The 16,371-nt window shown below is 42.5% G+C and overlaps 1 protein-coding gene across 1 annotated transcript in view; it reads right to left on the reverse strand.

The window, feature by feature from the left end:
- Positions 1–12,650: 12,650 nt before the first annotated feature.
- The window catches only part of angpt1 (angiopoietin 1), a 132,668-nt gene continuing 128,947 nt past the window's right edge, over positions 12,651–16,371 (reverse strand). The window contains 1 exon segment of the mRNA XM_084312941.1: positions 12,651–15,154. Coding sequence (XP_084169067.1) covers positions 14,991–15,154 — 164 coding nt within the window. The 3' untranslated portion in view covers positions 12,651–14,990.

Raw genomic sequence — 16,371 nt, forward strand, 5'->3', positions numbered from 1 at the left:
GATTGATTGATTGATTGATTGAAAACTTTATTAACAGATTGCAGAATGGGTACAGTACAGTACAGCTCAATACATACAATTGTTAAGGGGATGCAGACCAGAGAATGACTTTCGTCTTGTTTACATCAGGGTCCCCCATTTTCAATTCATCGTAACATATATGACATACATGACATACAGATAGACAGTACTGCTACATCTATACATTTATGACATACCAGATTTGCAAATACAGTACTGTTTGTGATACAAAAAGAGTCCAGAAAAAAAAGTATATACATTTGACGTAGAAACTGTACATTGGATTGGGTAGGTGGGGGGGGGGGGGGGACTGTACATTGGAGGTGGTTGGGTGGGTGGGGGGGGGGGGGGGGGAGGTTGGGTAGGAGTGGGGTGGGTGGGGTACACTGTACAACTGTACAAACAAAACTGTATATTGGAATATTGACAAGACCATACTTGGTAATTTACTGTACATTGGAGGGGGTTGTGTTCGGACATTTGCAGGGGCCAGTTTCGAATTGCAGTCTCCCTTAGGTGTTTTTTGAGAGTGTTTTTGAAAGTGGGTAGTGATTCACATTCCTTTACAGCTTTGGGTAGGGCGTTCCACATTGATGTGGCATAATTGCGAAACGTGTTTAGTCCCTTGTTTGAGCCGAATCTGGGTTTAACATGATTTGTGGAGCTCCCTCTGGTGTTGTGATCGTGGTATTCACTGACCTTTGGGAAGTATTTTGACATGTACATGGGTACCTTGGTCGTGTAGTGTATCTTGTAGACCAGGCCCATTGCAAGTTGCTGTACTCTGTCGTCTACTCTAAGCCATCCTATGTTGTCAAAGTGGCCAGGGGTGAGGTGGGTTCTAGGAGTAAGGTCAAGCAGTAGTCTGACCAGTTTGTTTTGAGATGTTTGTAATTTTGTTTTTAGCGCCTTTGAGGTGCTTTGGTACCATGAGGTACAAGCATAGTCGTAGTACCCTTGAATGAGTGCTCCTGCCAGAGTCTTCAGGGTATTCCTGTTTACCAGTGAGGAGATCCGGTACAAGAATCGAGTTCGTTGGTTGACTTTTTTTATTACATTGGATGCCATTTTGTCACAGGAAAGATTTGCCTCTAGGATGGAACCCAGGTACGTAATATCTTCTTTCCTTGTGACAATATTGTCACCCACTGTAACTGAGAAGCCGTCGGTCTTGCTGAGTTTGTTATTTGAACCGAAGAGAATGGACTCTGTTTTGCCCATGTGTAATGATAGTTTGTTATCAGCGAGCCATATGCAGATTTTGCCTAGTTCTGAGCTGAGGGTTTTTTCAACCTGTAACTTGTTCTTGTCAGAGACCAGCAGGGCTGAGTTGTCCGCAAACAGGAACAAGTTGCAGTCACAAGCTGACGACATGTCATTTGCATAAATTAGGAACAGTAGCGGACCTAGTATGCTTCCTTGTGGAACACCACAGCTTACTGTGAGGGGGGGGGATAGGGTACCGTTTACCTCCACCATCTGCTCTCTCCCCTCCAGGTAGGATTGCATCCAGCTCACTGATAGACTATCAAAACCAATTGCTTTTAGCTTGTCAATCAGAATGGTGTGATTGACAGTGTCGAAGGCCTTTTGTAGGTCCAGCATGACCATGCCGCAGTATTTGCCCGTGTCCACCTCTTGTTTGATGTGGTCGTTTAAATAGAGAAGGCATGTGTCAGTGGAGTGGGATGTTCTGAAGCCAGATTGGAATTCGTAGATTCGATTTTTTTCCGCAAGGTATTTTTCGACCTGTTCGTATACAATTTTTTCCATGACTTTCGAGATGGAGGTAAGGATAGAAACAGGGCGGTAGTTGCCTGGGTCTAATTTACTGCCTTTTTTGTGCAGAGGGGTCACTCTCGCAATTTTGAAGTCCTTGGGGACGTGTCCCTGTTTTATGGAGAGGTTTATTATGTGTGTGATGACTGGGGTGATGGCGGCTGCTGAGTCTCTGAGGAATTTGGAGGGGATGTTGTCATGGCCAGTGGCCTTGTTAGGTTGGAGGGCGCTCAGTTTTTTGAGTACCTCATCTGTTGTTACCATTTCCAGTTTGAAGTCGTCTTTGTGGACCCCTAGGTTCTTGTAGTATGCTACTATGTGTTCTACCCCATAATGCCCTGAGTGGGAGGGTAGTTTGTTTATCAGTGTTGTGGCTATGTTTGTGAAGAAACTATTTAAGTAATTGGCTACATCCAGCTTTTCTGTGATGAGCGTGTTGTCCGTCTTTATGTTTATGTTTGAGAATCTGGTTTTAAGTTTTTTACTGCAGCCTAGTTGGTTATTGAGTAATTTCCAAAGCTCACATGGTTTGTTTTTGTTTTCCTCGGTTTTGTCATTGATGAAATTTGTTTTTGCTGTTTTGATCATGGAGTTTACATCATTTCTTAGTCTGTTTCATTGCATTGAACATTGAACATTGAGGAGACATCATTAGAAAGCACAATGTATGTTTCCATAGTTACGCAGATGACACACAATTGTACATGTCCACTGAACCAAATGATCACACAGCTATAAACTCCATTTCCGCCTGTCTCTTAGCAATAAACAAATGGATGACGAGCAACTTCCTAAAATTAAATGAGGGCAAAACTGAAATTCTACTAGTCGGTCCTATAACGAAAAGAGAAATGTTACAGAGCAACAGAGGTGGGACCAAGTCATTGTTTTGCAAGTCTCAAGTCAGTCTCAAGTCTTGGTACTCAAGTCCCGAGTCAAGTCCCAAGTCAAGACTGACAAGTCCCAAGTCGAGTCCCAAGTCCTAACCTTTGAGTTTCGAGTCCTAAACAAGTCATAATATGCGCTTCACCAAAGAAAATCATTATCAACTTGTTGGCTAAACATAATCTAATTTCTATAAATGTCATAATATTCAGAATCAGGGTTAGTCTCACAACTAGATACATTTGGGCAAGAGCTGCTTGAGAAAACCAGTTCAGGAGTATATTGAGAAAAAAAGAATAAGGATCACCATATCCATTTTAAAGGTAGGATAACAATAACCAACATATTGTCTTCCCACTTGGACCAATAATTTATTTAACGTCTGCCTGCCCTGTATAGTCTATGGCACATGATCCATAATAGCAGACCTCGGTTTAACTAACTAATCTACATTTTGGGGTATAAAAAATCATATCTATCCATTTTGGGGTATAAAAAATCTGTACTGAAATTACAAGGCATCTCTGCATTTCGTATATTAGGTAGTTTATTAGGTATTATAATTAGGTAGGGCCTAATTCGTGTGCGAGTTCTCTCTCTCTACCTTGGATCAATGACAAAAGTATTTTTCAATTGTTTGTATTGAGCCGTACTGTATTGTACCCATTCTGCAATCTGTTAATACAAATGTCAATCGATAAAAAAATTAAGGAGCAGCAGTACTGTTAGACTACTGCTGGCCATTCATCAACCGAGACATTGCTGATTGTTTTATTTTATATGACTACCAACTGCCTAGCCAGCCGTGTATCAATCTAGGATGTAATGATAACGTTACCACACTGACTGTGTCGATGGCTCTCTCAGTTACAGTGGGTGACACTGACAATATTGTCACAAGGAAAGCAAATCTTTCCTGTGACAAAATGCCATCCAATCAAAAAAGTCAACCAACGAACTAGATTCTTGTACCGGATCTCCTCTCTGGTAAACAAGAATACCCTGAAGACTCTGGCACGAGCACTCATTCAAGGGTACGACTATGCTTGCACCTCATGGTACCAAAGTACCTCAAAGGCGCTAAAGACAAGATTACAAACATCACAAAACAAACTGGTCAGACTACTACTTGACCTTACTCCTACCCCTGCAAACTTTGACTACCTAGGATGGCTTAGAGTAGAAGACAGAGTACAGCACCTTGCAATGGGCCTGGTCTACAAGATACACTAAGATACCCATGTACATGTCAAAATACTTCCCAAAGGCCAGTGAATACCACGACCACAACACCAGAGGGAGCTCCACAAATCATGTTAAACCCAGATTCAGCTCAAACAAGGGACTAAACACGTTTAGCAATTATGCCACATCAATGTGGAATGCCCTACCCACAGCTGTAAAGGAATGTGAATCACTACCCACTTTCAAAACCACTCTCAAAGAACACCTACGGGAGACTGCAATTCGAAACTGTAAATGTCCTACCCCAACCCCCTCCAATATACAGTAAATGACCTAACCCAAGAATACACGAGACCCTCTTCTTAGAACCAAGTATGGTTTCGTCGATATTCCAATGTACAGTTTTGCTTGTACAGTTGTACAGTTTCCCCCACCCCGCCTACCTAAACTTCCCCCCCCCACCCAACCACCTCCAATGTACAGTCCCCCCCTCACCTACCCAACCTCCTCCAATGTACAGTTTCTACGTCAAATGTACTCTCTTTTTAGACTCTTTTTGTATCACAAACAGTACTGTATTTGTAAATCTGGCATGTCATAAATGTATAGATGTAGCAGTACTGTCTATCTGCATGTCATGTATGTCACTATGAATTGAAAAGGGGGGACCCTGATGTAAACAAGATGAAAGTCTTTCTCTGGTCTGCATCCCCTTAACAATTGTGTGTATTGAGCTGTACTGTACTGTACCCATTCTGCTAATAACGTTTGCAATCAATCAATCAATCAATAGCAAGCCAAGTTACCGATTTGTGCAGCTTCAAATGTTGAACGAAGTAGTTGGAAGTTGTTGCTTGTTGTTGTTGCTTGAAGTTGTTTTTGAGCCGCACGTTTTGCATACTGCAATTCGTTTTTGTTGACCACCACCAGGTAGTTTTTATAAGCAAACGAAGCAATCTTTGGTATAATTTTCCACTGAATCCGTCGTTATTAACGTTCGTAACGTAAGATAGGTTCTTTGAGCCAAGACACAATTTACATTTAACTAAAACGTTATTTTCTTTGTGCTCAACAAAAGAGAAATAATGAGGATATCCAATATCATGTGTAACGCTGGGAACTGGGCGCCGCCATGACAGTTTAACAAGTAAACAAAGAAAGAATAAAACACGCCCACTATCTCCGCAGATTTTTGGGACCTTGATTGATCGATCACTGGGGCACAGCTGATCAACAGTGGGGCATGTGCCCCAGTGATAGTGGTCTAAATACGCTGATGCTTGTCAGTGGTATCTGATGGATTCGGTGTTGTCTGCCGTTTCAATCAACAACAACGTCCACGACTGTCAAACATAATTCCGTTGACAAATCATCTTCATGAGTAAACTCGTCTTTAGAATATCCACTCATGTTTTTACAGAAATGTTCCTGCCCATCCACAGCGATGACCCCGGTGGAGGAAGCCGGCTGCACACAAATCTGTCCTGGCGCGGGGAAAGTAAACCATGTCAGTGAATGGGTTTTTGAAACAGTGCTCTGTAATCCACTAATACTAATACCTCCCTCCACAGACCAGCGTTCACGTTATTGATTGTGTTTAGCTGTGCCTTTTGACCCCCATAAATAAATACGGAGGGACAGTAAATTAGCTTTCGCCCCAGACAGGGGTCATTGAGGGCCATCCAGGAGTTAGAGAGACTAACCCGTCCCATGCAGGGAGAGAGACAGGATGACTGAGAGGATGCCTGCAGCCTGATGAACTCATTAGAGACTGAGGGAGTGCTTACAACTCTCTCATTTAGATTTATTAGGCAGGTTTGTGACAGTTCTCTATGTTACAGGGAGGAGGACATCAGAGAACTGTAGATGGAAGAATAATGGTCTTTTAAATATGGGCTTCTTGATGTGCAATACATCCAATAGTAAATAAGGATACGAATGTGTTTCTTCCAGGAATTGCAGGAGCAGACTGCATAAATTGTGGATAGATACCCTGAGCACAGGCCCGATGATTATTGTTACTACACCATGCATGTGTGATAATAGTTAGACTACACCATGTATGATAACAGTTAGACTCAGGGGCGTAGCTGGGGGGGGGGGGGGGTAGCTTAGGATGATTCCAAGGGCCCAGCACTGAGGGGGGGGCCCAAAAAAAAAGCTTTTTTTTTTTTTTTTTTTACTAGACATCACTCAGGTGTATTATTGATGCTCTCATTGATACTATGTTTGTTTCTGAAGTGTGTGTGTGTGTGTGTGTGTGTGTGTGTGTGTGTGTGTGTGTGTGTGTGTGTGTGTGTGTGTGTGTGTGTGTGTGTGTGTGTGTGTGTATGTGTGTGTGAGATATATAGAGAGAGAGGGGGGGCTTTGGTAGACTATTGCATTGGTCCATTCATTGAAGATGAACGCAATGCGACATCCTTTACTAGGCTCACCCACCAACAGTGCAGGTGCTGAACTGCTGATCCGAATATATAGGTAAAAACCATATTATGCGTTTTCATCAATAAAAAAATTGCCAAAAAAAATTCGCTTACGCGCGCTCGCATACAATGGGGGCCTACAAATACATTCTTTCATGGGGCCCAGAATCTGGAGCTACACCCCTGGTTAGACTACACCATGTATGATAACAGTTAGACTACACCATGGATGATAATAGTTAGACTACACCATGGATGATAATAGTTAGACTACACCATGGATGATAATAGTTAGACTACACCATGGATGATAATAGTTAGACTGACACCATGCATGTATGATACCAGTTAGACTGACACCATGGATGGAGCCTAGTTGTTTAGCAAGTTGTTAACCACAATGTGAAGCCAACCTATGGCCAGTTGTTGAAACTGATAAAACATATGAAGGGCAGTAGTTGTAGAGAAGAGGCCAATCAGCAGTGAAAATTAATAGGAGGCGATGTCCTCACTGAAAACTGAACGTCACGTCATTCACATAATTAACAAAACTGACGTAGAATAGCAATCAACTGCTCAAATATCAGGAATCTCAATTTCAATATTATAAATAAAATATGTTCTCATTTTGATGTAAAAACTAGCCAAATCTCTGGCCTATTTTAGACTCCTTTACTGTACGTTGTCAACAAAAAGATGAAATATGTTATCAGGATGCACCCAAAATATTTCAAAAACCCATTTAAATCCAAAACAGATCCGCTGAGTGACATTCCAAGTTTAAAATGTCAATACGTTTCTAAGATCCTAAACATTGTTTCAGATTTTTATCATCAATTACTAACGTCCTCGTATGAAACCCTCCACCTAGACTCAATCTGGAGGAGGGATATACCAGACCTGGAAAAATATTTTGATTGGCAAGAAGCCTGGGCAAATGTTCGATTTACATCAAGGAACCCGGACCATCAACAAATCAATCTTAACTATATTCACAGGACATACTTGACTCCTATAAGACTGAACAGAATGGGTCTTAAACAAGACTCCAAATGCTCCTTATGCACAAATGGGGACGAGGGAACATTTATGCACATGTACTGGGACTGCCCACCAGTTAAGATATTCTGGAAAGAGGTGACCCAGCAATTATCAAATCTCTTAACTCTGAATATACCTGTACACCCCTCTGTATTACTGCTGAATGATGTTTTTGAGTGTGCAGTACATCCACAGCTAAAGAGATTGGTTTTATCGGGTATCACAGTGGCTAAAAAGCTGATAGCATCACGATGGTTCCAACCGGAAAAAATGTGCCGAAAGGTCTGGATTATTACATATCTCGATGTGATTTATCAAGAAATATCTACAGCAAGAATTTTGGGTCTCAATGAATCCAAAATGACAATGTGGTTAGAAGTGGTGGAGAGAATAAAAGCTAGCATATAATGGTAGTGTCTGGTTAGGAGCGAGGGATAATGGATGGATTATCCAATGGGGGGTCCGGGAGGGGGGGGGGGTACGAGCTAGAGCATATGTGTGTAGGGTATTAGATAGCAGGTATTAGGGGTATATCCTGTATAAGACATTTAACTAAATGGTGATTTCATTGGATGTGCACTGTTAATAATGCTTGTATATCTTATCGTGTGTTGTCATGTTTGTTTATATGTTTGTTTAAAAAATAATAATAAAAATAAAATACAAAAAAATATCCTAAACATTGCAATGTTGTTCCTCAATCAAATAAGCCTCCTCTACTTTTAGTGTCCCTCTCCATTAATTTCATAACTTATAGTCCAGAGGTCTGCATATTTTTCCAGAGCTGATGTCAGAAGTGGCTACTAGTGTGGCTAGTAGTGGCTACTACTCTATTTGTCTCAGGTTTAACTACACAAGTTGATACATATTTCCTCTTTACAGTGTTTTATGCTGTCATATTACTGTGTGATTTATCCTTTTAATTCTTTTCAGTAACCGAAATCAATCTGCAGCAGCACAGCTCTCAGACAAATTTGCATGGCGCAGGGTAATGAGAAACACCTCTTTGGTATTATTCAGGGCCTTGATAACATGAATCCATCTTAGTTCCAGAGTTCTTGTGAAAAGAGGTGTTGCATTTGGCTTGTGCTGCTTAAGTCAGCCATCACACCTCATTTTCTCTGACCAGGGCAGGCTCTCGGAATGCCCCAGAGCATTTCATAATCTGACGCACACTTTTCATCATTTATATTGAATCCTGTAAAATGTTATGAATATGGAAAGACGGATATATATACAAATCCACTCCAATAAAAGCCTAACATGTTCTTGTTCAACATCAGTGTCTTGCGTTTTTAGTTTTTATCCAACTTACTCTAACACATTCACAGGTAATATTTCTCTGTATAGTTGTTAAGAGTCGCTTTGCAATGCGAAGAATGTCAGAGACATAATGGGGAAGACTAACAAACCAAAGGCCCTCACTGTGCTTAAACATAGCAGCTTGTCACAGTGGAGTCTTAAATGTGATTCAAGGCCCCTCTGGGTTCCGTAGGGCCTGATAGGGGCCTTCTCTAACATAGGAAAAGAGACTATGAAATGAACCGCCGGTGGTTCAAGCAGTTCTGTGATTCATCCTTCCAGGAACTTTGTATATTATTAGCTCAAGTGGCTACCGCCAGAACTTACAGTCTTGCTTTGCCTCACACACTCTCGCTTAAACCAAACTGTCATTCTCACTACCGTAAACCATCTGTCATACTGGACACCTAACGTTATTGAGCTTTTCAAGATGGTTGAGAGAACCCTCACCTCGCCTCGTGTTTATCCTCTTATTCTTTTCCACATATTTCATTTGCTAAATGACAGGAGTTTTCACTCAAAACCGTTCACTCCAGAACATGCAGCGCTCTCACGGGTTTCGCTCCCTGCGGCAGGACGAAATATCTGTTACTCTGAAAACCAATAAGGTGTGCCAATAGCAACCACTCTTATTATAAATGTTACAACGTTAGGACGGTGAATAATTGACCTTTGGGTGTTTTTGGAGATCAGTTCACTCGCATTGCAATGGGTGTTGCAATTTAGCGTCTCACATTTTCTAAGGAGAATAGCCTACTGTTTATTTCATGAGAAGTCGAGTCAAAATGTATTTCACACGTTCAAATCCAATTGGGTTAGGTTTAGAAATCTCAAAAAATACATTAACTCGATACGGATAATGTCTTGGATTTAAAAAAATTACTTTGCACCTTTGGAGGAAAACAATATTTCTTTCTTTATTTTCTTTTTTAAACGAAAGAGCCATTAACAAAGAGCCCATGACCTAACACCTCATCTTAACAATCCTGCTGGGACCAGGGTCGGTGTTGGATTTCGGAGTGCACTGCCATGAACAAGGGACTAACTTGGAATCGCATGCATTGATGTCAATACTTGATATAACGATTTCTAGGTGACTTGTATGTGATGAATTTACGAGTTATTCCCCCATGCTCTTTTAACCCTTGTAAACTATGTCTTGACATTTAAAAGAAAATTGTGGCTGATTCTGTGCAGTTATGTGGTTGAGCAACCGATTTCAGTTAGAATGTCTCTGTAATTGCCCTATTAGATCAACTCACTAAAGGCTGAACCCTTAAAACGTAAGCAAATAGCTTATGTCCTACCAAAGTACTGTACATAGAAATAAGCGACTTTCTTTTTTCCATAAATCTTTCTTTCAAATTGATTGACAAAGTTCTTCACCTCAATTGGTAAATTATACCTAAACATGACTAAATTAAAATACTATCTACTGGCAATAGAAGCTCACGTTGTGTGTGTGTGTGTGTGTGTGTGTGTGTGTGTGTGTGTGATTGGAGAAATGCATTAATTTAATTTAATCATTATTTATCTACAGTAAAACCTACTTCTCATCTTATCTTATCTTATCCTATTGTATCATATTGTATCATATCTCATCTTATTGTTATCTTATCTTATCTTGCCTTATCTTATATTATCATATCTCATATGATCATGCCTTGTCATATTTGTATCTTATCTTATCTCATATTATCGTGCCTTGTCGTATTCATATATTATCTTATCTTGCCTTATCTTATCATATCTTATTGTATCTTATCTTATCTCAGCCTGCCTTGTAATATTCTTATCTTATCTTATCTTGCCGTATCTTATCTTATCTTATTTGATCTTTCTGGAGCCTTTGGTTATTTGAACCATACTATAGACCCATTTGAACAAAATGCTGGCCTCACACAAAGCTAAACAGGCCTCTTTCCATTATACAGTGTTGATCATATCTATTTGTAGGCTAATAATAAAGTTTAATGTTTCACATGAGAGCATTTCCCCAATGTTTCATAATATAGCAGTAAACATCTGCTTTTGGTTGAGTAAACTGAATGTACTGATCTAACTGAATTAGCGTGCACTGGCAACATCAGATAAGACTAACTGCCTCTGCGTGTTATAGCTTCAGAGACTCGAGGCAGCCATTGTGTAGAGGCAAGTCATATTCCCCAGTATAACTGAGCAGATCATTTTACTCACACCCTAAACATATACAGTCCTAAAGAAACTCCGGTTCAGTCCAGCTGGTTAGCATGCAAGCCTTTTCAATTGACCTGTGCCGAGGTGCGAGCATAGAATCATAATGATTCTCATTGATATTCTAACAGCATAATACTTTTTCCAATTCTACACTCAGTCTCAACAGCTGTTCAGTTGTAGGCAGGCTACGGCTGCCTGCGGTGTATCTGCCATCCCATCTTTAGTTCAGCTCTTCTGCTCGGCCTGCAGGTGCTGGTACTGGCAGTGCTTCTCTCCTTGGGTGAGTCTGGTGGTCACAAGAGAACCCCTCAAATGTGTCTGGACCTGCACCATTCTATATAGAGAGACATCTCTTCTTCAATCCGTTCAATTTCAGTCTTACATTCTCAATCGGAAGCAGAAGTGAGGAGGAATTTCAACCTATTTTCCTTTTGTTTTCTGGATACATTCTGCTTTCATGAAGACAGTATTTCACTTCTTATTTTAAATGTATCCTCCATGTTATTCGTGTGTGTAAGTGTGTGTAGTAGTAGGTGGTCCCTGGGATCTTGAGAGGTGGCCCTCTCTGGTCACACGACAGGTACTGCGTTTCTTGCCTTATCTGATTTGGCTGGGGCCCAAGTCTGTCCTACAGCCTGGGCCCCACCTCCCACTGGGAGGCCCATCGCCCCACAACTGTCCACCCTCTAGCCCGCCTCTAGCCGCCCTCAGGAAACAGGAAATGATCCATCTTCAACACAGCCGAGCCGACTGACCATGGAGGCTGGGGCCGGTACTGTGTCTGTCTGTGTGTGTGTGTGTGTGTGTGTCTGTGTGTGTGTGTGTGTGTGTGTGTGTGTGTGTGTGTGTGTGTGTGTGTGTGTGTGTGTGTGTGTGTGTGTGTGCCATATATGTGTGTTTTGGGGATTGTCCAGGGGTTCTGAGTCAGCTCCACTTCACCTAACATCCTGCACACACAATGCTGGAGTCTTCCCTTGTAGGAAAGCACAGCTTTTCTCTTCTCTGGACGGGGGAGCTGTGAGTAAACTTCTAAAGTTCTGGAAGCAGTTCTTCTATATCCCTCCAGAGTATGGACGTCCCACGAGACTCACGTAGGTACAGCGCTGCTGACCAACCCCCCCGCTTCTCCTCATTGTGTGCATATGTGTGTGTGTGTGTGTGTGTGTGGACCCTCTTCACTCTCCCCTACTCCAGACTCTGTATAGATCACATTCCAATGGGGGTGTCGGGTCAGTGCCAGGCGCTGAAGGATAAGTAGTGGTCTGCAGGCTGCGGTAATTTGTTTAACCTCTGATTAGGTCCAGGAATGTCAACTATGGGGAGACACTGGAGGTCCTGACAGCATCGTTTGACACCTCGACAATCTGTCACGGCGGATCGGAAAAGCGAGCCGGTCGAACCTGCGTAAGACGACGGCCACTCTACTGTCCGGGCCTAAAGGGAAGCTTAATCTTGACACCATCTGGTCGGGTACAGGAAAGAGCGAGAAAACCCCTCCAAAAAAACAGTTCCATCTCCTTTGTTTACCTCACGTCTTTTCCTCCCTGTGCGCTTGATCTGTACAAGACTATTTGATTAGATTTTGACGCGATATTGTTATGGCAGGGTGGTTTGAATGTCTCCCAGCAATCGGGTTAAAGTCGTACTGTATACGTCTGCGTAAGAAGAGCGATGCAGCGAAGGTGACTGGCAGAAACTTGACTCAATAACCGCATCTCTCATCACATCACATAGTGAAAACATTGAGTCCACAGACAGATTGAAGACATTAGCGCATCACATGCTTTTTATTTAGTCTAACAACACAACACTGACCACATTGTTACAAAAAGAAAAAGAGTTTAAATAAATTGGCAAATGTACAATGTAATGAGGTAAAAGAAAAGTTATCAAAGGCACATTTCTTCAGGGTTATTATCTTTACTTCTATGTTTTATGTTGGACTGCAAAAGCACAGTTGGGTTGCAGGAGGAGTACAAACAGAAGAGGAAAATAAAGGAATAGATTTCCTCTGGAAGGCCGTTTTACATACACACATTAAATTACACCATTTTAGTATCTTAATAAACAATTTTTTTTTGCAGTTTTACAAGTTCCAGATATACTTTCGTTTTCTCGCCACGTGTACTTTTTTTTTTCATCTGGTAAATATTCCTCAGTATGTTACTTTATTGTTGTTGCAAGCTGTGAGTTATGCAATACAAGTGCACATGGATCCCTTGGAGGAATCATTCATTTCACGCTTCATCTCCAAAAGCCCTTTTAAGCTGCGCTGATGAAAGACAGAGGCGAGCGAGCTGGTTGGACCTGGAGGTTCGGCGCGAGGTGGGTTTCTATGGACAGTGAAACAGTCACAGGACCGTTGTGGCTGTATCTTAAAGGCACTACGGTCTCTTGGTCAGAGGATCGAGTGTCGCGCGGTGTTGACGGAGAGGAAAAGACAATAAGGGCCTCCGTGACATGCTCTGAAGTCGGAGATGATGAGATACACTATGCTGTAAACTCAACGTTTTGCACATGCAGCATACCGGGTTTGAAAGAAACACTTCTTTACCAATAGTGTGGATGAAAAATCGTACTGTTTAGGAAAAATTATAATTACAAAAGGTTATGTGATGTGCATCTTTTTGTTATATTTCACATCTGGATTGAAAAAGAAAAGTGCAAAACATGACACTTGCTGTTTCTATACACACACACACACACACACACGCACATGCACACGCACACACACACACACGCGTGCACACACGCACACATACACACACACATGACACTCGCTGTTTCTATACACACACACACACACACACACACACACACACACACACACACACACACACACGCACACACGCACACACACACACAGATGGTCGGGTTATGAAAATGAATACACGTGTATCTGTATTAGTGTTCATATTTTTCATATTGAATAGAGGTAAGGTGATCACCCTAAGGGGATGAGCCTTGGCAGGTTGTGGTTGTTCCGTCAGCCAACAACCAATGCAGATGAATCCCCACTCCTGGCCTGAATCTAATAATAATAATGTGACATCTCGAACTTTGAAACCAATCAGCACCTCCTCTGGCAAGACAGCAAGTATGTAAGGGGCAGCGAAGCCACGGACTCAAGCCTCATGGAACTCTCTTTGACCGACGCCACTGCACAGTCCACACATGAGACGTTGTAAAGCCATTTCAATGTCACTTTTATGACTGAGCATGTGCAGTTTGTATACAATTAGCAGAGAAAAGAATATGTACAAAAGGTCATACCGCTCAAAAACTTTTAATATTGTCTACAGTAGGGATAAAAACATTATTAATAATAATATAAAAAAAAAACACGTAAAATCACACAATTTCTAGTTTTTGCGGCCTGCTTGCATTTAGTGAGCAACACTTTTAATACAAAAAAGGCACAATCTCCCATTTGCTTCATGAGGACATTCCGGATGTGTGAAGTTCATAGAGAGTTCCCGTCATTTGAAAGAGCGTCCGCAGCCCTGGGTCGGTCACGTTCCGTTCGGAAGGGGTCAGTCCCTCACCACCAATAGTCCACCACAAGTTCGGGTGATAATGGAACCATCGAGGCTTGACTTTTTAGAACCACAGAGACGAGTTTCTCGAATGAATCATTGACATTTGAGCTGTTTCTCCTCTGACATTATCGGGCGTTCACTTCACACGACTTTCGCCGCGTGATGACAAACTCGAGTCCAAATGTCCTTAAATACCCTTAATGTGAGTTTCAACGCTCTGTTCCGCACCGAAAGCGGACTCGTTTTTTTTAAACCCTTTCTTGTCTCCCCCTTTTTCCTCTGGATCATCTCCGGGCTGCTTTTCAGAGTGCATTCTGGGTAAAAAATACCTGTTACCTGTGCAGGAGCAGCCACAGCTGTAAAACTGTGGACAATGACATCAACGGCTCCGGTTAAAGAAGCGGGCGATAAAACGATTCACCGGACGACTCCCACGATCACAGAGATGAGACGACGGGGTAAAAGCAAGGAAGCGCTCTTCTAGAAGGGTACATACGGCCTTCTAGAAGGGTACATTCTGTCTTCTAGAAGGGTACATACGGTCTTCTAGAACGGTACATACGGTCTGTTTGAAGGGGGGGGAAGGGAGGGGGGGGGTCAGAAGTTCAGGAGAACATCTCTAAGGAAAGTCCAGCGGTCGAATCATCATGGCTGTGGCTCGTAGCGAATAACTGGGGCCCTTGAAGTAGTGCCACTTGATGCCATTCAGCTTCCCCACGTGCTGCCCTTGGGTGAAGTACATTCCGTTCAGGTTGGACGGGCCGCAGGCGTCGAACCACCAACCTGGGAGGAGAATAAAGGAGAGGGGGGGGGGGGGGGGGGGGGGAGATATTTATTATCCTTATAGAGCAAAGAACGACAATATAACCTTCTTTAGGGGTCAACTCACTTTAAAATGATGTTCAGATCTGAGCCATTTTGGCATTTACACCAGAAATAACCGGTATCTATGGCTTCAAATGTCAATGTTGCTCTTTGCTGTTCATTTGAGAAAGTGAGTGAAAGTGTCCAGTGAACTGCCACAGGGGAATATGGCAGCAGTTCAGACACCACTGTGTCACTGCTACTGGGTTCACTGGGCTGACGATACTTGCCACTTCATGAACTGTGTTACCCTATTGTATTTAGAGAAAGGGTTTAACCCTTTCACTACCACACTACATACGGTTAACCTTTCTCTACCACACTACATACGGTTAACCCTTTCACTATCACACTAACCGCCTGTAGTGTGGTAGTGAACGGGTTACCCTTCTGTAGTGTGGCAGTGAAAGGGTTAATGGACTCAGATAGGACTCCGTAGTTGTGAATGGAATGGAGGACAATGCTTTTACTTCCAAGGTGACAAATCTCACTTGTTGAATGTGTTATGCTGTTATGTTGCTTTGAATTTATCCATTTCACCTGTTGTCCACAAACACGCACGCACACACACACACACACACACACACACCTACACCTACATACACACACACACACACACACACACACACACACACACACACACACACACACACACACACACACACACACACACACACACACACACACACACACACACACACACACACACACACACACACACACACACACACACACACACACACAGACACACACACAGACACACACACACACACGCTCGCACACGTGTCAATCAAAAAGCACCAGATGGCAGGGCCACGGGTCACCTCTCCCTCCTCTGAGGCCTGAATGTCCATTCTCCTATGCAGAGAGTTGGACAACGTTCCACTGTCAAACATCTGACACTGTTCTGACCTTACCTCTTCTGTACTTGTCTTTGGCCCACACACACACACACACACACACACACACACACACACACACACACACACACACACACACACACACACACACACACACACACACACACACACACACACACACACACACACACACACACACACACACACACACACACACACACACACACACACACACACACACACACACACACACACACACACACACACACACACACA

Source organism: Notolepis coatsorum, assembly GCF_963971535.1.
Source record: "Notolepis coatsorum genome assembly, chromosome: 4".
In the NCBI taxonomy this organism is placed as follows: Eukaryota; Metazoa; Chordata; class Actinopteri; order Aulopiformes; family Paralepididae; genus Notolepis; species Notolepis coatsorum.